Consider the following 22,139-nt stretch of genomic DNA (forward strand, 5'->3'; position numbering starts at 1 on the left):
AATTTTCCTGTATAACTATAGTTCTTAAACTTTAGGATCAGAATCCCCATTTTATTCTGTAAGTCATGTAAATGGACTCACACTATCTGTAGCCTTTCGAGTCTGGCATCTTTCACTTAGCATAATACATTGAGATTCATCCATGCTATTACATGAAATGGAAGTCTGTCCTGCTTTCTTGCTGAGTAGTTTGTACAGATGCACCATAGTTTATCTATCCACTTACCAGTTAAAGGACATTTGAGTTGTTTTCAGTGATTGTGATTAAAACTGCCATAAACATTCTGGTAAAACTTTTCATGTAAACATAAGTATATTAATCTGCTCAGGCTGCTGTGGCAAAATACCACAGACTGTGAAGTTTAAGCAACAAAAATTTATTTTCTCATGGTCCTGGAGGCTGGAAGTCAGAGATCAGGGTGTCAGCAGGGCTGACTTCTTCGGAGGCCTCTCTCCTTGACTTGCAGATGTTGTCTTCTCCCTGTGTCCTCATGCGGTCATGCCTCTGTGTGTATTTAGCAGTTTCTACTTTCAGCATGCTTTATGGCTGTTAATTACCTAACACAAACAGCAGTAAGAGTGTCTTGATTTTTATAGGTAGAGAAACTAGCTAAGCCATTAAGATCTGCCTGGGGTTCAATACCCATCTTCTTTTTTTTTTTTTTTTTTTTGAGACAGGGTCTCATCCTGTCACCCAGGCTTGAGTATAGTGGCATGATCTCGGCTCACTGCAACCTCTGCCTCCTGGATTCAAGCGGTTCTCATGCCTCAGCATCCTGAGTAGCTGGGACTATAGGAATGCCCCACCATGCCCAGCTAATTTTTCTGTATTTTTAGTAGAGTTGGGGTTTCACCATGTTGGCCAGGCTGATCTTGAACTCCTGTCATCAAGTGATCTGCCCACCTCGGCCTCCCAAAGTGCTGGGATTACAGGGGTGAGCCATTGAGCCTGGTCCCCTCTTTTCTTATAAGGACACCAGTCATAGTGGATGAGGGTCCACCGATAGGACCTCATTTTATCTTAATTACTTCTTTAAAGACCGTATCTCCAAAGACACTCACATGCTGAGGTATTGGGGGTTAGGATTTGAACATATGAATTTGGGGGAGGCACAATTCAACCCATACCATTAAGTTTGCCTTTCTTTAGAGATGGGACTGCTATACCATACGGTAAATGAATGTTTAACCTTCTAAGAAGCTGCCAAAATGTTTGCCAAAGTTGCTACAGCATTTTGCATTCCCATGAGCAGTGTATGAGAGTTTTAGTTGCTACACATCCTCCTCAGCACCTGGTATTGCCAGTTTTTCAAAATCCAGCCATTGTAATAGGTATCTAGTGGTGTCTCATGGTGGTGTTAGTCTGCATTTGCCCTGCTGACTACTGGTGCTGAGCATGTTTTTCTGTCATCCATACATCTTCTTTGATGAAATGTCTTTTTTTATTCTTATTCAGCCACCTCTTTTGGGTCTTCAATTCTACATAATAATTGTCCCTCAGATCCTGAGATTCCATTTGTCCTTCATTTCCCTGCCCATCTTCTTCTGTTTTTCAGACAAAATAATTTCTATTTTCAAGGTCATGGATTCTTTCCTCTCTCATCCCAATTAAGCTAATCCAATAAATTTGTTGATTTCAAATACTGTATTTTTGAGTTCTAGAATTTCTCTTTTTTACAGTTTCTAATTCTTCTCTGGGACTTCCTATCTTTTCATTCATTATGAGAATATTTTCCTTTATATCTACAGTTCTTAAACTTTAGGATCAGAATCCCCTTGAAAATCTTTTAAAAATATAAACCTCTGGGCTTCTTCCCAACGTTTTGATTCAGTTGATTGTAGGTGGAGCCAGAGAATGTGTATTTCTGAAAAGTGCCCAGGTGATATTGATGCTGCTGGTCTCAGGACCACCCTTTAAAGGACCACTGCTTTACATCACACTGAGTTACAATAGGGGCTTGAAAAAACTTGCCTGCTCATTCCAACACCTGGGTCATGATGGGTTTAGTCTATGCTTAGTTTAGTCTATGTTGATTATCTTTTCTATTGATAATGAGGCTGATTTTCCCATTTCTTCTTTTCTATTGGGAATGAGGCTGATTTCCCCATTTGTCTTAAGCAGTGTGGGAATTAAAGAATGGATATTTTAAATGTTATGTTGTGGTGACTCTGGATTACGTTATATTCCTACCAAGAGTGTTGACTTTTCTATTTTATCAAGCTATCACCTTGGTTGGACTGAAACTACAGACTCTGCCTCTTGAGAAGCAGCTCAAATCTCAATTGAGTTCACCTCTCCTAGGCTGCTTGGAGTCTTCCTGGCACCTACAGATTCAGGGATCACCATAAAAACCTAGACAGAATTTACACATGGAATCTGGGGTTCCCGATCCTGGCTCTCCACTGTCTGAGTCTCCCCTCACTTTCCAGGACCCGTGGTTGCCCAAATTTTGTAATGTGGTTCATCAGGCCAGAGAGACCATGAATTTTATATCACTCTCGCACATGTTGTCAACTGTGGCTGCCCTCAAGCTAAAAGTATGAAAAAAATGGGACAATTCTCCCATGCTATTCCCTTCTTCCAGTCTCCTGTTCTCCTGCCTGCTTTCGTTCACGTTCCACTACCTTCAAATAGTCGTTTTTGGTCCTGTGTCCAGACTTTAGAGCTGCTCTACGTGCAGAAGGGTCAATTCAGTATGAGCTTACTCAGCCAATACTGAAAACATTATTTTAAAATAAATATAAAATTTTCCCAAATTACCAACTACTATAAATTATCATCAGACATGTTACAATACTATAGATTTATATACTTATGGATACCAAGATAAACAGATTCCTATAAGTAACAGAGACTACTTCTTTTTCTGACTCGTGGAAAGAAATCAAGGTAATTCACATTTACATGCCTTTTTCTAAAACTTAATTTGAAAAATACAATTATATCTTTATGTAACCTGAAAAAAGTGATCCAATGCATGTTAAGAAATCAACTGACTCCATGCCTTTACGTTTCTCTGGAAATAGGAAGCAAAGATCTTCTAGGTGGGCTATTTGTTTCTGCAAGTTACCCGGCCTCACCCACAGCTATTATGTATTGAGCTTCCTTCTGAAAATACAATTCCATCAGCCGCTTGAAAAACCTCTAAGTAAGTTAAAATGCATTTATCCTTCTTAACAAGGGAAAGCTACAACCACATAACCTATTTTCATTTCAATCCACCGCTTGAGGGTAATTTATAAAGGATCAATAGCAAAACTGTTACCTGTGAGTTTATTTACCAAGCATTTTACTGTGTCGATTCCTTTCATAACAGCCTCTGTTAAACATCCCTGGGGAAATGTCTTCCATGCATCCAATTCCACACTAGCTCTCCTCTAATACACAGGAGATGTGTGATTAAAAAATGCAGTCGTAATATGCATTCTATTAAAGAGCACTTACAGCAAGCTAACAAATTCAGCAAAGCACCACCAATGCAATGCATACGTCAACAATCCTATCTATTACATAAATGGAGTGCTAGAAACAAAGGCATTCCTACTGAACACGCCCGCAGATTCATCCAAACAGAGAGCATCTTGGTGGACAAATCCTGAAAGCTCAGAAGCCACCTGGGAATGTGGTGATTTGCTCTACCATTCAAAGCCATGTGGACAACTCCTCGCTGTGAATGGGAACAGAGGACTGATAAAAAGAAGCTTTAGTGGGACTATGTTGCCACAGAAGAAATCACTCTTTAAATATAGAATGAAAGAGAGAGAGAAGGATTTTCTTCCAAAAGTTAATGATTCAGGGAAGGAATATTTCTCTTTGTACCTTGTCAGGTACAAAACACAATCTCAAAAGGGTTTTAGGGTGCTACAAGATGTTTCCATGGCCCTAAATGAAAGCAGACAAGCCGGCAGATTCTGTGACTGTGACATCAATATGGTGAGAAGTCAAGACAGCACGGGACATCAAAGCTTTCAGAGTTAACCAGCTGCAGTCCTCATGGGGGTATGGTTATGCAGCCGGCCCTGTCACCTAAACACACACCACTCGGTTCTTCAAGATACAGAGAAACTGCTCTTGTGCGAAGGCAACATCATTCAGTGGCAATCCTGCAGAGAGCCAGGACTGGGAACCACAAATTCTATGTGTAAATTCTACCTAGATTTTTGACTGCTCTCTGGATCATGTAGGTGCCAGGCAGACTCCAAGCAGCCTAGATAAGGAGAGAACTCGACTGAGATTTGAGCTGCTTCTCAAGGTCGTTCAATCATAGAAGGATCCTTGATTTCCAACCTTGCTGTTGACGTGCTTCTGTATTTACAAGTACCAGCTGACCCAATCGTCAACCTCCTGAATCCTCCAAACTCTGGTTTTGACTTGCACTCACTTTTGAACTTCTGCCTATGCAGCCACCCCTTTCTCGCTTCGTTTTTCATATTGTTATGTCTAGAATGCAATGACAGGTGTGGCAGCAACAAACCCGCAAGCTCCAGGAGCACACGCTCAGCAAACAAATCTCTGACCGGCAAGTGCTTTGCACTGTTTTTACAGATCTCAATTAAGAGGAGACTATAATCTTTTTGTCTTAACATAAATTAACTTTCCTAACTAAAAGCACGTTGAACACAGTAGACTATACATTTAAGCCTAATTCTTAAAACAGAGATAATTGATATCTCTACTCATAGTTCCTAGGGTTGAAGAATTATTGATAACTTTGTAAACTACAGTCATGTACTGCATCGTGACGTTTCAGCCAACGATGAACTGCGTATACAATGGTGGTCCCATATAATTATATGGTTGTACCACATAACCTAGGCTATGTGGTATAAGCTATACCATCCAGGCCATGGATGAATCTCAAAGCTGTATGTAGTATAGGCTATACCATCTAGGCCTGTGTAGGTACAAGGTACACACTATGACATTCACACAACAATGAAGCAGCCTGATGATGCATTTCTCAGAACATAGCCCCATCATTAAGCAATGCATGACTGCAGTTTATAAAACGACCTCCTATAACTCCCTAAGTACACATATGTGCGTGCACACACACACACTCATTGCCACTTTATGTGTCACAAAAATCCTATTACTATGTTCCAATAAGCTCTATATGAACCAGGTAGTAGCTTAAAGTAAGCAAAGCACAGAAGTCACTAGCATCTTACTGGACATCAAAGAAAGTACTAACGCCATCAAAATAAGTAAGACCGTATTTTAAGACTAGGCCTCAGAAGCAAAGACTCTCCTATCAATGGGCTCGTGGATAAGACGCTACATGGCAAGTGTTCCTCTAACAGGGGAACAGATGGCCAGCCGTCCACCAAAATATGTCCTCTTTGCTCCAGAGTCCAGAATCACAGCTGGGCAGCAAGCCCAGGCAGGACCCACCTACTGGCCTCACCTGTGACATGGTGCAGCCAAGCAAAGAGCTCCCACCAGTGGAAAGTAAACAGCAGTAACACACACTGCTACCAGGCTGCAGCATTTAGAAGTAGCGATACCTTCTCCTTCATTTCTTTTCCTTCTGCTGGCTAGGTTACTCACCATGATGAGAACCACCTACTAATCAGGAAGACCCTGGGCTCTTCCATAAGCGAGACTTGGCCATGACCTTTTAGCATGTTCCAGCCACTGTGCATTTATTAGTCAATTTGTTGGCACAGACCAGCATCACCCCAGCAAATATACAACCTGAAAGCAGAGCTTTCCAAAAACTACAGACATTTTGTAGTTCTCCAGTGCATGGTAATACTCCAACTGTGCTTCATCAATAAAAAGCAAGTTATAAAACTTATGGTAGACAAAATCTATGATTTTTAAAAATTAGGTAAGAGAGAAGCTTCTTACATTTCGGAAGCAGAAGGGAGGGGCTTCCTGCGCCCCGTGCTGCTTGTGATAATCTGCCCAGTCGAAGTCCTGGCCAGAGTGACCTGGGAATGACAAAACACAGACAAAACAGCGGACATTAAGCAAACTCCCAGACAGATGAGCAAAATCAGAAGGGGGGAAAGTTTAGGCCCCCAAAAGATAATGTCCTCTGATGCCTAACAGCACTTCAGATTCCATAAGCTCAGATGAAATATTTTGGAAAAATTCAAGTACTAAACACAGGTAAACCATCGTTACTATAACACGCTATCTGAAGCCAGGTGAGGAGGGGTGGAACTTACCTATGGCGGCACCAGCCGGTGGGGGGATTTGCCATAAGGGGGAAGAGCTGAGCCAGGATATGACATAAAACACACTCTCACCACTCACTGTGCAGAAATAGACAATGACATCTCCCTTCATAGGTAGCCTGAGTTCGTGGGAGCTTACTTTTCCGTGTCTTTATGGAAAACATGAGATTTTACTGGGAAATAAAAAAAACAAAAAACAAAAAAAAAACAGTACCAGGGACAACTTTTTAAAAAGTAACAGAAGGTAGAGAAGAGGGCAACAAAGAGTAGAGGGTTTGGAGAGAAAAGCTCCCAGAGAAATGAGGGAAGGAAGGCAAATGTTGCCCTGGAACTGACCTGCTGAGGTTGAAGGAACATGAGAATTGCAGGAGGCAGGTCTCTGCTGCAAAGCTCTGGGGGCAGTTTGGATACACTGAGACAGGCATCTGAACAACAACTCTTCGTATACACTGAATGTAACCAAATACAGATCCTACTAAAGTGGCTTCTTTCCTTCTTTCTTTCTTTCTCTCTTTATATTCACTTCGTTTTTGGGGGGAAGATGCAACTATATAAATGTCCATCATGGCCATGGCAAGACAGGAGAAGAGGTTAGAGAAAAGAGGCCTGAATTACACCTAAGAAGGGCATAACCCAGGGAGGAAAATGCCTCTTAATGGGAGTCTCATCGGCACAAAATCAAACCAATGGACAGGCAAGGAAAAAGGAGTGAGGTGTCAAAACCTTCCTGTAAACAAGCAAAGGAAAACCAGTCCAACTGTGACTCACTGAAGTGTGTACATGCCCCTAGTATCTTCATTGACAGTGCTCTCTGTTGGTGGAAATCTACGTGAAATAAATCTCTAAGAGATTTCTTATGTTTTTTATCCAAATCTCCCAGTTTCTTTTCCCCATATTGTCACAGATTCTATGAGTGCAAATTCACTTATCATAAGGACTTTTAGTTACTAAATCAGATGCAGAGGGACTACGGAAATTCTATTAAAGAAACTCAAGACAGGCTGGGCCCGGTGGCTCACGCCTGTAATCCCAGCACTTTGGGAGGCCAAGGCGGGTGGATCACGAGGTCGGGAGTTCAAGACCAGCCTGGCCAAGATGGTGAAACCTCTTTTCTACTAAAAATACAAAAATTAGCCGGGCGTGGTGGTGGGTGCTTGTAATCCCAGCTACTCAGGAGGCTATGGCAGATAATTGCTTGAACCCGTGAGGCAGAGGTTGCAGTGAGCCGAGATCTCCCCACTGCACTCCAGCCTGGGAGACAGAGCAAGACTCCATCTCAAAAAAAAAGAAAGAAACTCAAGATACTGAAGATACTGGTTGCCTCTACTTGTATTCCCAAGCAAAAAATACAAGTTATTTTCATTAAGCAAGCTCAATATATCCTATTTTTTGTTGTTTCTGTTTTTTGAGACGGAGTCTCGCTCTATTGCCCAGGCTGGAGTGCAGTGGCACGATCTCGGCTCACTGCAACCTCTGCCTCCTGGGTTCAAGCAATTCTCCTGCCTCAGCCTCCTGAGTAGCTGGGACTACTGGTGCCCGCCACCACGCCTGACTAATTTTTATATTTTTCATAGATACGAGGTTGCACCATATTGGCCGGGCTGGTCTCGAACTCCTGATCTTGTGATCCGCCCACCTCAGCATCCCAAAGTGCTGTGCTGGGATTACAGACATAAGCCACCCCGCCCAGCCCTATATATATATATATATATATTTTTTTTTTTTTTTTTTTTAAGATGGGAGGGTGACAGTTAAGCAAAAAAACAGCTATGCTTCTTGGGTCCCAGAGACTGACCCGTGACCTTCCCATATCCTGCTGACCATCAGTGGCAGGTCCCCTTCTTTCTTAAGACAGCTGTTTCATTCTATAAAGGCTGAAAATCCTTTCCAGCCACTTTCAAAGAGGTTCTTGGAGTTCTTCCACCTGCCCTTTCTCCTGCCCTTCTCTCTAAAGCTCCCTTCCAGCTAAATGGCTCCTGTATCAAAGGTTTCTGGACAGGACCAAAGCCGACTTTCTTCTGAACCTTTTTGAACACAACAGAACACATCTCACAAACAAGGTAATGTAATGTGAGTTTCTCTACAATTAAGAAAACCCTCCACTTTGAGCGTAGTTTCTCTGGAGCTGCCTGGATCAAAGCCTCATATTACTGTAGAAGAATTTGCCTCAAGACACGTCAAACGGAGAAGTTTCCTAACAGGACAAAGGGCCTGGAACTGGAGAAGAGGGTATCTGGGTTTAAGACCCAGTTCTCCCAGTAATGGGAGGGAGCCAGGAAAAAGTAGATTAAATCTTCTGTGCCCCACTTTCCTCATCTACAAATACACAAAATAAAAAGAAAAGTGGCTGGGCACGGTGGCTCACACCCATAATCCCAGCACTTTGGGAGGCTGAGGCAGGCAGATCATGAGGTCAGGAGTTTGAGAACAGCCTGACCAACACCGTGAAAACTAGTCTCTACCACAAATACAAAAATTAGGCAGGAGTGGTGGTGCGTGCCTGTAATCCCAGCTACTCAGGAGGCTGAGGCAGGAGAATTGCTTGAACTCGGAGGCGGAGGTTGCTGTGAGCCAGCATCACACCACTGCACTCCAGCCTGGGCAACAGAGCAAGACTCTGTCTCTCAAAACACGAAATAAAAATAAATAAAATAAATAAAGAGAAAAGCTTTTAGATCCCTCTGCTGCCGCATTCTATGATTCAGAGCCACCATTACTAATTATTTTACTGTTGCTACTAAGGATTTTTTTCCCCCAGCTCTCCATGGTTAATTCCCTTCTCTGCTCCTAAAAGAAAAGTGTAACGTGGCTGGATGACGAGCAGTTACCTAACAAGGCATTCCTCTAAGAAGACCTCACGACTCCATCCGTGAAGACACATCTCTGTAACACAATGATCCCATCTGTCTGGGGTTTTGGAAGATGGACTTTGTTAAAGTCAAGATCTCCTTCTGTTCCACTAACTCTTCCTGGACCTCTGCTATTTCCTGAGTTAATTTCGAGAGTGAAGAAAACTAGATGAGATCCCTGGGGTGGGGAGGAGGGAAATGAGAGAAAACTATCTAGAAAAATAGCAAAGCATTTTCTGACACAGTCTGGCATGTGGGTAATCTTTATGGTCCATATATGTTCAGATAAAACTTTCCAACCTGGAAGTCACCGCTATTCCCCGCACAAAGACGTTAAGCTGGGCTTTCTATAACTAACTTCTAATGAGCTTCAACCCATTCTATAAAATGTCATGCCCGTGTTTTCTTGGACCTACATTCAAGCCTTCTATCTATTCACCCAGTCCTCCACACTCTGTCTACGGAGAGCCATTTCTAATCTGATGATTTCTAGATAAAATCAAGTCTTGCTGGCTATGTTCTAAGCAACAGTTAATTATTCTGTCCCTAGAACATGTTCATTTCCTTGACATTCCAACAGCTTAGACTCCTCCGTCCCTTCCTCCTCCTCCTCCTCTTCGGGACCTTTACTCACTTCATCATTTCAAATTCTTTTCCTTTGGGCTGATAATGAGCTCTCTTTGTAAGGCAGTTTTGTGACAGCTCAGAAAATAACTGCGACATAAAAACAAATTGCTGTGGATGGTATAATAGAGATGACAGGGTCAATTATACTCATTAATCAACAAAGACAGAACAAGAAGTACTAAGGCTTAACTGTGGCCAGGAAAACACATTTTAAACCTAGAGGGAGGGAGGAAAATAGCAGAGGGTAGAAGAAAATGAAAGGAAATAAAACCCCTTAGGCAATTAAAGTTTGCAGCAAGCTTCCCTGAGAGACTGTTGAACCACAACCATTAGATTTATTTAAGCTTTTATTAGTGTTTATTCTGAATGAAGTTTCAACCCTTACAGGTCCAAAAGGGAAGAGGTTGATGACCCATTTCCCTCGGATACAAATTAATTGACATAAAACAGCTCTATGTGCACACATCATTATTGGCAGTGTAAGTGGACAATTCTTTGGAAAAACTATTTGGCATTAAAAAAAACTCCTACCCTTTGACACAACCATTTCACTTCTGGGAACTTATCCCATAAAAATGACCCTAAAAACTGAAAAAGGTGTTATACATGAAGACACTTACGGCATTATGAATGGTAACAGTGGAGGGAAAAAAATGAAATAACCTTCTGTGCAGTAATAGAAAATGAGATGAGACTTCTCCAAGTCTGTGGAATGCCACACAGGCATGAAACTGAATGTAGTTTTAAAAAATTCATAAAAAAAATAACTGCTATGGCTTTAGATGAAAAGACTGCTATAAACATATACAGAATTATTAGATTTATATAAAATATGCAAAGACGAAGACCAGAGAAAATGTACAAAAACCTTAATAATAAATATTACAATAATTGTTGGGTGGTAGGACTCTTGGCTATTTTCTTCTTTGACCTCTTTGTATTTTTCCAAGTTTTCAATAATGATCACTAAATTATTTCAATAATAAAAAATTATTTGAAAACACAGAATCTTTGCCCTATTTTAAATGGTAAGTAAGGCATTGGTTGATCAATCCAGAGTCCACTCAGCACATGAAATACACCAAGACTGCCTCCCCTCAGCCTTCCTCCAGCTTTACCAGTAGAATCCTGACTTTATCCAGTTCCTAGAGGAAGTGAATCAGGACCATCTTGAGATGCTCATGGTAGCCATATGCCCTTTTCAGGAGGCTTAAGACGGGTAGGAGAAGGGTTTACAGAAAAAAATTCTCTAACAAAAGAGATATGCAGGAATAAAAACTCCTCTTCTATCCTGGGTGGCTATGAAAAAAACATATACAATCTTAATAAAAAACAAAAATAGCAAAGGAATACCATGTTTGCCATCTACCTGGCTGGCAAAATGAAAAACAACACTAAGAATCCACCATTCTAAAGGCTGTTAGGAAGCAGGCACTTTGATGTGTTTGTGGTGGGAGTGGAACTTTAAAAAACCACTGTAGATGTCAATTTGGTAACATGTCAAAATCCTCAGGCTCCAGCAACTGGGAGTAACAGACACACAGCCTGACACTGATAACACAGTGAGGTAAAAGCAAGGATGGAGGGGCACTCAGAGAGTGAGGCAAGAAGGCTCTGAAGATCTCACTACTGCAGAGCAAACAGCTCCACAGGGCGATCTTCCTCACCCCAGAGAATGTTTACTCTATTAAATGTTAGAAGAGCATGCGTAAATAGCAAGCTGATTTAGTTTTCAGTTCCACCTCCCTTGGAAAGGAAAAGTGATACAATCATCTTCAAAGTCAGCAAATACCAGGACCCAGATATGTGCATAAATGTTGATACAACAGAACTTCAGTTCTAAGAACAGGTTCTCAGTCCTTTCCCAGAAAGTTTCACAACTCACAGAGCAGCACTTTGGGGCATTTTTGCAATGCCTTACTCTTCCGATTGAAAGCTGATCTTTCTCCTTTCAAGCCCAAGTTTTTATTGTTTTTGAGGCAACCAACATTCCTTGAACACCCACTAAAGCCAGGGGCTCTGTGGCATCCCTTCAGGGGATGAATGTCCCACGGCCCAGGCAGGGAGGCAAGATTGCACAGACCTCAGCTGGCAGAACCAGTCCTGGGAGCCAGTCTGTCTATTCCAGAAAACAACTTTCTCAACATTGCCTCCATCTGTTTCACAAAGGAGTTTCTGTACATTGCAGGCTTACAGGCAGGACAGGAAACATCAGCGACTGACTAAAGCATTTGTTCTTGTTGATGCTGTTTGCTAAAAAAACTACAACCTCCCTCTTGAAATCTTCTAGCTACCTCCACATTCTTGGGTGATGTTCAATTTTAAGCCTTCCTTGATGCTGGTCTTTAAAAGTGACATTTTCATTAATTCCCAATTGAATTACTCTGTGTTTTTATGTTCATGGAACAGCGCAGGAAAAAAAAAAAAACAGAAAATAAGGAAGATAAACAAATAAGACAATAATATAAGCACTAGCCATACCACCTTCCTTATCTTTTAAAACATTATGTTGAGAAGTATTTAATCTTGGTTATGGTATGACACTTAATATACTTCTCTGCTGAGGGAATGTTCTACATGTTATTTTGAATTATAAACACAATGTTACGGGACACAGGTATGTGCCCAGGATGGGGTCTAACATCATATAAATATCAGCTGTCAATGGCAAAAATATCTTACGGATCCTGAAGAATGAAGTGAATTTAAGGATAAACATAAAAGGTTCTTAGTTTTCAACAATCAGAAGTATTTTCAGATATTAAAAATGACCTAGAGAGTTTTACTATCCCAACTCTTTTCAGTCAAAAGTGACCGTTTTGCTCAAGAATGAATCAGAAAGCTAGAAATGAGACTTGCTTCCAAGTCCAGTAGCCGGGCGGGATGATCTGACAGTCTCCCTACAGATATCAGATGAAATACAATTTTGAAAAATTACATAGCCCAAGTCAAAAGAGAAGAAAATCTCCAGACACCAAAAAAAAAAAAAAAAAAAAAACCTGAAAGAGCCCTGAAAGCCAGAGCTGAGCAGTGAGCAGCTCACAGAGGGCAGACGACAGCCTGGTTCAAGGGAGATGAGCAGGAGGACTGGGGGGGGGCTACTATCTACGGCTGGCCCCAGGCAGCAGCCCAGTCTATGAAAATAGAACCATAAAAACTAAGCTGACTGGATCAGAGAGGCAGCAGAGATGGCTACCTACCTGGGGTTCTGAAGAAGAAAAAAGATCATGCACTTCCCCAGGCCAGTGGCACACACGAACGTGGGGTCCAGCTTTCCAATTCCGTGGGACACAGACTGAGAAATTAATATCAAATTCAGCCACTCATTCCTTGAATAATCAGGGACACCCTCGTGGACCAGACATTGTTTTTGGTGCTGGGGATGCAGCAGTAAACAAAAGAGATTAAAAAAATACCCTTGACCCTATAAAGTTTATTTCCTAGTGGATGGATAGAGACAGTAACACATAAATACAGATTGAAGAGATGACTTCAACCCAGGGCACATGGAACTGCTACATAAATAACAACCACCACTGAAATTAATTCACAATCAACAATCACAAACCACATAAGGAAACTAACCAACTTGAGGGAGGACCAGAGAAATTAACGCAAAATACCTTATCAGGAAAAAAGAGCGCTTCTGCCAGTCTAATAATCCTGAATCTGAACACCTTAACACAACTTCAAACGCACACACTCACACCACACACTACATACCCCCCCACACACACACCACACAGCACACACATACAGACACATACTACAGACTTACCACACATACACATCACATTACACACACATACACCCCACATACACACCCTGCACAAACATATCCATCACAAAACAAAGAGAAGCTAACAAATCCTCAATCTCAAAATGATATTTTAAAGTACCATTTGGAAATTTACAGAACAACAGATAAAAATACAGTGAGGATATAGAATATCTGAATACTTCAATAAATAAACTTCACCTGACCAAATTATGTGACAACAAATCTGAAAATACAGCTAAAACAGACAATACTGTAAAAAACATGTACATTACCAAAACTATCTCACAAATGGTCAACCTGACTAAACTTATATCCACTAAAGGAAATAAATTCACATTCAATAAAACACCAACAACATCAACAGCTCCAGATAGGTTTATAAGACAGTTTTCCCAAACTGTCAAGTATCACATAAGTCATATCTTACACAAACTGTTTTTGAGACAGTTTAGAAAGGTAGCTAGATATGACATAAATATACAAAATTAGTGGTATTCTCTTATACCAGCTGACAGCCAATAAGAAATGAAAAGAAATCCCATTCACCAGAGCAAGCAGAAGGATAAGGTACCTAGGAAATATTCCAAGAAAAGATTGCAAGCTATAAAAAGATAATATAAGAAAATATCAATTTTTCTAAATCTGTAAATTCAACCCAATGCCGAAATCCAATGGGACTTTTTATAGAACCTTACAAACCAATGCTAAAATTAATGTACAAGAATGACCTGCCAAAAATAACCAAGAAATTTTGAACAAAAATAAGAAAAAAGTGACTCAACTAATAGATATCAAGACTATATTATTATAAAGTAATAACAATTTGTTCAGGGCTATACAAACAGACTGAAGAGGCAGAATAACAAAGAACAGGGTTAAGAGTCACACCCCCAAAGGGATGGATCCATGACAGTGGTGGCATTATAAATCAAACAGGAAAGAGCAGACCATTCAACAAATGATGCAGAGACAAGTGGGGAAATGAAAAACTTCAATTCAATTCAAGCAAGAAAAATAAGATCGTTTTCCTTCCTCATGCCAATACAAAAATCAATTTCAAGTAGGTTACAGAGCCAAACATGGAAAAGTAAAACTGCAAGAGTTTTAAAGAAAACACATCAGTAGGAAGGAATTCTAAAGATATATAAACAATGCATACAGGAAAAGATGGCTGTTTTGACTACATTACAATTTACTACTTCAATATGCATTAAAAAAAATTAAAAAGCAAAGAAACAAGCCAGACTAGGTTATTATATGTGTGAAGCACATTGCTGAGAAAGAATTCGTGTTAGAATATATAAACTACTTCTATGATCAAAAGAAAATGGGCTGAAGAAAACCACAAATGGCCAATAAGGGTAGGATGCAGTGCGCAACCATCCTAGTGATCTGGACCACCTCAGTGAAACAAGGAGATCCACTTCACTCCCCTCAGAGGGGCCATGCTTAACCCTGGGAATACCACAAAACAGGGAGGGTGACACAAAATGGGAATGCTCAAACACCATGTTAGAAATGTAAACTGACACAATGTGGAGACCATTTGGTACTATCTACGGAATTCCAGCAATTCCACATTTAGGAATATCCCTTGAAAGCACCTCTTACACTTGGGGACATTGGATGTACATTTGGGGATCACTTGCAATAGGGAAACCTGGAAATCCCTTCAATGTTCACCAATAGAAAATGGAATTTTCAAATACTACAGTATATTCATAAAGCAAGCAAAATGAATAAACAATCTACATGCCCCAACATGGAAAAAAATCTGATAAAATGTTAATACATTAAAAAGTTACATAAAGATATGCATAGCGTATTATATATGTATATAGTCAAATAAGGTCTATTTTAATTTGACGGTAATAAAAACAATGATACTGGTAAGGCATAAACAAAGAAGCCTATGCAGTCATGTCATAAAAGCATGTAATCTTTAGGAGGGAGCTCATCTTGTGGAGGATGAGGGGTGAAGGGCTAGGGGTGGGAGAGAATGCGGACAGAGCTTCAATTCATTCAACAAATACCTACCAAGTGCCACCCACTATTCCAGCTACTGAGGATGACTAGCGAGTGATTGACAAACACTCCCGATGTTGTGGATCTTTCATTTTAGTGGGGGAGATGAATGAAAAACAAGACAAACAAGGGAAGTATATATGACTTATTTGTGTATTACATGATAAGGTCTGTGACATACTGCAGGGAAGGAGATGCAAATGTTGGGAGTGGTTGTTTGCTATTGAGATTGAACAGGGAAGCCCAGAAAGATGACTTCAAGCAGGTAGCACTTGAGTCAGGACTGAGTCAGGTGACGGGCGTCTGCTCAGAGGGAACAGCAGGTGCCACATCAAGGAGATGAGAATGACTGGGACAGACTGAGCGGGGAGTCGGGAGATGAGGCTGGACAGGGCAGTGGAAGTCAGCACGGCTCTGTGCTGTAGGCTGTTGCCACAGTCTTGACTTGGACACTGGTTGGGGGGTGGAAGGCACTGGACAGTCCAAGCAGAGGGACCCATGGTTTATGTTCTAACACAATGGATCTGACTGCAGTGTTGAGAGTCCCCTGAGTTAAACAAGGGGCTGCTGCAGGAACCAGGTGAGACTCACTAGTGGCCTGGGCCAGGTGGTGGTGAGGAGAAGCAGTGGGATTCTGAAAATGTGGACAGGACTCCCTGATAGGTGAGGTATGGGGCATGAGAAACAGAAGGCTTAAGGATGACTTGGTCTTCATTATATCCATAATGCTTTCATGTTTCATATTTCATTGTTGAAAAACATGAAACAAACAAGGCAGAATGAGAGCATCTGTTGAAGCAAGGTGGTAGGGCCATGAGTGTCTATGTTATTTTCTGCCCCCTTTGGTATGTCTGAAATGTGAGTGACAAAACGGATTAAGCTCATCAGTCAGTGTCTGAGGTTTTTCTTTAGGAAAAGAGAATACCACTTACTTTGTGTCTCAATAATAATTAAAATACACCTTTACTTCCTAAATTGTGTTAATGGTTTATGTGTCTATTAAATGGTCAGCCAAACAGAGACAAATCAAAGTGCTAACGTAAGCCAATTACTTCAGCCTTTGCTCACACCTTTTACAGCAGAAATTTAAAGGCTGAACATTTTCTACAAAAGTTCCTGGGTGGAACTTTTCCTCCACTAATTATACAATTAATCTTTGATGTTACACAAGAAAGGTTAATGAAATAATTTTAAAATAGCAAGTCATGGTTGATAACCTATACACATTTTTGCTTAGGTGATCTACTTACTTGTTGATCACTTTTCATCGTGCCTAAGAAACTGACTTGCTGTTTATTGGGTTTAAACTAATTGAGTAAAATCTCCAACGTTCTAACTTTTGCTTACCAGGAAAATCCTTATTACACAGAAAGCCACACTGAAAAACTCCTATCCACTCTAGCTCACTTGTCTCTAAGGTGTGAGGACAATTTTTTTTTTAAGTAGGAACAGAGTCAAAACAGTATAATAAAATATCTGTGTTATTTGCATATATTTCTCCTACACCACCAGAAGTCTTTCAACAGCTGCTTCCCAACCTCTTTTTGAAGCTGAGCAACACACTGTAATTGTAGGCAGCATCCATGTTTTTAACAGAAATCCAGACAACACAATACATTCATGGGAAACATACACACATGAAAACATCTGAAATCACTTGGCAATATGTATAATAAATCCCACATATTCTACGTGTCACCCTAAGAATTTAATTTAGACACAACAACCTTTTATTTTTAAAAAAGGTTCGACTTGCATACATTTGTAAAGTGAAGAATGGTCTTTGAAACATCTCTACAACATGACTCTTAATCCCGGTGTTGAGATGTAAGATGTGAAACCAACCACCTCAAAAGGAAACCGTAAAATACCACTACCACAATCACCACCACCACCTCCTCCTCTAAATGCTCATTCAGTTTAATTACAAAAATAAATATATTGCACTCTCACAAGATTGTAAGGGAGTCAACGAATGAAGCCATGACTGTCTTTTAACCACAGACCCTTGTAAAATTATTCCCTAAAATTGTAATTCTCTGACTGCTTTGACATATTGACCATGTATGAATCATGTAAAGCCATGGTCCACTGACATGAATTAGGTTGCTTTAGGTCCCCTAAACTCTCTAGAATTACTAAGAAGGATGAACACTACAAAACATCAGCAAGACAGAACAGCAGTGAAGTGTGGATATGGTTGTGTAGAAAAAGCATTAGATTTTGTATCTTAAGTCTGGGGTTTTTAACCCAACACCCCTGTACCAGGATTTGAAAAGTCAATTAACACAACTGAGCCTCAATTTCTCTAGATATAAAATAAGTAAGGTTGATGAAATCATCTTTAGGATCCCTTGCAGTTATAAAAACCCTCCATTTTTAATAATATGTTTATTTTTAATAGGTAATACATTTATTTAGATAGAAAAGAAAAAAAGATAAAAATAGTATTATTACACGTCATGTCTACCTTCATCCCTTATGCCACATTTCCCACCGCTCTCCCCCATACCCGAAAAACACTAATAATTATTCTCATTAGTTTCTTATGTAACTACAGAAATATGAGCAAACACTAATATGTACTGTTTTGCCTCTTCTCTAACATAGAAAGTGTCATACGATACCTACTGTATCACTCACAGTGTATCTCAGACAGCCTTCCACATCAGTTCATAGAGACGTCCCTCATTCTTTTCAACAATGGCACAGATCTCATTAGAAGGATCTCCAAAGTCTATTTAACCAATATCCTACTGATAAGTACTTGAATTTTTCCACTCTTTTGCTATTATAAATAATGCTGCAAAAAAAGAAACTTTTATGCAGATGATCTCTACATTATAACTTAAGGGGAAATTTCCAGAAGTGGAATTACTGAGTCAGTGGGAAAATAAAAGTTTAGCAAAATCCACCAAACTGCCTTCCACACAGCTTGCACCTTCCTGCACTCTCAACGGCAATGTCTGAGAATCTTTATCCTCCACCGTCTCACTAAGCTGAGGTTCTCCTGTTCCTTCTCCTTTGGATTTCTATCTCATCTGATAAGCAGATGCCACTTCAATAGGATTCTTCTTCATCTGTGTTTCTCTTATTATAAGTTTGCCCAAGAGTCGCTGAGCTTCTGGTATTGTGTGCTCTTCTGAGGTTATTCCTTGTCCACATTCCTGTAAGTTGCTGGTCTTTTTCTTACTGGTTTACCAGTAAAAATTCTACTATTTCAAGAAAACATTCCTGAACTAATGATATTTACCACATTCTTGAATGATATGGTTTGGCTGTGTCCTCACCCAAATCTCATCTTGAATTGTAACTCCCACAATTCCCACATGTCATGGGAGGAACCTGGTGGGAGGTGATTGAATCATGGGGGCAGGTCTTTCCTGTGCTGTTCTCATAATAGTGAATAAGTCTCACAAGATCTGATGGTTTTAAAAACAGGAGTTTCCCTGCACAAGCCCTCTCTTTGCATGCTGCCATCCATGTAAGACGTGACCTGCACCTCATTGCCTTCCACCATGAATAGGAGGTTAACCCAGCCATGTGGAACTGTAAGTCCATTAAACCCCTTCTCCTGTATAAATTACCCAGTATCAGGTATGTCTTTATCAGCAGCATGAAAACAGACTAGTACACTGAACTAATGATACTTACCACTTCTTGAATGCTTTAATGGTTGAAAAAGAGTTATAGTTTCTTATTGGAAGGTACTAGCCACCATTACTCAGTATTCTGCTGATATGTAGTACGTATTTGTACATAATATCCATGAAGAAATATTCTTTTGAGTTTTTGAAAAAGAAAATTTCACTTTCAACAGGAGAAAGGAATGGTTTGGAAGAATGCATGAAGATAATTTCACCTCACCAAATGTCACAAACATTTGGACAAAAGAGAAGAAATGATCATCATAACTAAATACTAGGTATAAAAAGCTATAAATATAAAAATATTTAATTTTATATCTTTGTACAGTCCTTTCATTGAATGGTTAACAGTTCAGTTACATTAATGTAAAACAATTTTCTTAATATCATAAAACTCAAGTATCCAAATAGGCACATCCATTTTCCTGGTGAACTTCTAAGCTATGTCAACGATCTTTTTATGTAATTCATAGAAAATGTATTTTAAAATTCTGAGAACATTGACAACTATGAAACCTCTGCCATAATGGAGTGATCAAGCAGCCAAAATGCTGATATAAATACTTTTCCTTTTTTTCACTCAATGAGGAAATAGCCAACCATTTTTTTTTTTTTTTTGAGACGGAGTCTCGCTCTGTCCCCCAGGCTGGAGTGCAGTGGCGCGATCTCAGCTCACTGCAAGCTCCGCCTCCCGGGTTCACGCCATTCTCCTGCCTCAGCCTCTCCGAGTAGCTGGGACTACAGGCACCCGCCAACACGCCCGGCTAATTTTTTGTATTTTTAGTAGAGACGGGGTTTCACCGTGTTAGCCAGGATGGTCTCGATCTCCTGACCTCGTGATCCACCTGCCTCGGCCTCCCAAAGTGCTGGGATTACAGGCTTGAGCCACCACGCCCGGCCAGCCAACCATTTTTTCAAAATTCTTAAATACAATAGATTCTAATACTATCAAGGAATGAGCAAAGTCTAACCAGGTAGCATTTACATATCTAGAAAAATTCTTCCTATGATAAGGACACAGGACCCATTCCCCACACATGCTTCCATGAGAAAAGTCCAAAAGAAGCAAAGGAAGATGGCCCACAGGGTGTTCAAACTCTACAGGACCTATGGCTAATTCCACAGCAGCGAAGGACTTCCCACATACTACCAATAGGTCATTGATAATATGACTCCTGCAAGGCCATATTAAAGGGATGAGAATCCTTCGACTTTTATCATTTTAACTCTGCTGGCACCTGGAGACTCCCACAGGTGTCTCCACTGGACAGTCTTGAAAACTGAAGCAGTGATGTGGCTCAGGGTGCAAAGCCAGTGTGTACCAACAGAGAGACAAATACGAGGCCTCCTGGAGTCCTCACCGCAACCAGGGGACACAGTCCCAGGACCCAAGCTCTGCCTGGAGACCTACGATCCGAGCGACCCTGGGCAAGTTATATAAACTCTCTGTGACTTCGATTCTTCATAGTTCACTTTGAGGAGTGAATGGATGAGGCATTAAAAACAGTGACTGGTAAACTGTGTTCTGTGTAAGTTTACCATCTACTATTAGGCCGAACTCCATGACTGCACAACTTTAACCCAAAGAGTCAAAAGCTGAAATGGAAATATTCAAAAGCATCTCCTCCGTAAGGACAAATACTGGGAAAAAATGAAGATAAAAGCCCAGCAGAGTACAGTCACAGTAAAGGTAAGCAGGCAGGCACCATTAAATGATGTAAACAGAGTGGCGAGGCCACCAGGCAAGATGGGACTTAACCTGTGGGAACCGCATGATTCTCCCAGTAGGGTTAATGTCCCAAGCAATGCAATCCCTAGAGATCTGGAAAGGTTAGTACAAAACCCCTTATTATTTAAGGTTGTCTGTTAAAATCCTCCCCGATAAGTTTACTTTTCTCATCTTTTTCCAATTTTCTTCTTCTTACTATACCTTTATTATTCTTCTCTCAGTCTCACCTCTCATCTTACTGCTTTCTTCCTGAATAAATCTTAGGCCTACAGGGGACCACAAACCACACTGGTAAACTCTTAAGAGTGGCACTCACTAACAATGTGGTTCTTGAATCCCAATTTAAAATTATTTTAATGCATCCTGGCTCCCAGTGTAATTATTTTAAAGTATTATACCATCTAATTTTTGGACATCTGAAAGCAAATTGACTCTGGGGAAAGCTTAGCTCATTGGAAATGAAAACGCTAAAGAAATGCTTCACCAACATTGTGTTACATTTGTAAAGCCACTTCTCATACACTTTCAAGTCTTTGGGCTCAATCACTTAGCAATGCTGCACCCTCTATGTCTACACAACAGTAGCACATCTGCCAAGAATGCGGTAACGGATGGGGAAACTCCTGTGGACAGAAGGGAGAAGCCCAAGGCCGCTTGCCTCGCCAAGGGATGGAGCTGTAACTGACACCTACGTCAAGCTGATGAAGAGCGCCCTATTTCTACCACATCAAAACCCTTTACACAACCAGCCTCCCCAGATTAACGCAGGCGTGACTTCAATGACAGTAAGACACCCTCCTGAATCGCCAGACCCTGCACACCTTCACAGAATACAAACCTTTGGGAGGAGTGAGGCTGACTCCATTTTTAAGGCACCATTGTACTGGCAAAATCCCCAAAGAATCTGCATGGCAGAGCATCGACAGTCTACTTGGTTCAGGTCTTAGGTCGTCAATAGTCACTTGAAAAAAATGATTGTTAAAAACCTAAAAGAAAAAAAAGGCGGGAGCCAAAGGTTAATTCTTTAGAGTTACATATAATGCTAGTATAAAATAGTGGCAGAGCTTCCAAAGGCAATTAATATAGTTCATCAAAATGATTTGAACACAAACTGGCATTTTCAACGTCTATTACTAAATTAATTCAGCTGATAGAAAGTTAGAAGTGACCGCTGTGGTCCTATTAATGGAAAGATAAATAACGAGGTTATATGGAAGAGTGAGAATGAACAAAATCAAAGACTTAGAGAAGTAAATCAATGGCCATAGCTTGAAGAAAAATGAACGGAGGAAGTC

At 40.5% G+C, this 22,139-nt stretch overlaps 1 protein-coding gene across 8 annotated transcripts in view; it reads right to left on the bottom strand.

Moving 5' to 3' along the window:
• Positions 1-22,139, bottom strand: part of SFMBT2 (Scm like with four mbt domains 2) — a 211,682-nt gene that overhangs the window by 63,139 nt on the left and 126,404 nt on the right. For all 8 annotated transcript variants that reach the window (XR_009211057.1, XR_009211058.1, XM_032151529.2 and 5 more), the window contains 2 exons: positions 21,683-21,830; positions 5,855-5,937 (listed from right to left, as the gene is read on the bottom strand). Coding sequence is in view for 6 of the 8 variants with exons in the window: in XM_032151529.2 (XP_032007420.1) it covers positions 5,855-5,937; positions 21,683-21,830 (231 nt within the window). In the remaining 2 variants the exon portion in view is untranslated. The remainder of the gene's footprint in view (positions 1-5,854; positions 5,938-21,682; positions 21,831-22,139) is intronic.

This window comes from Hylobates moloch, unplaced genomic scaffold (assembly GCF_009828535.3).
Source record: "Hylobates moloch isolate HMO894 unplaced genomic scaffold, HMol_V3 SCAFFOLD_2, whole genome shotgun sequence".
NCBI classification, from domain to species: domain Eukaryota; kingdom Metazoa; phylum Chordata; class Mammalia; order Primates; family Hylobatidae; genus Hylobates; species Hylobates moloch.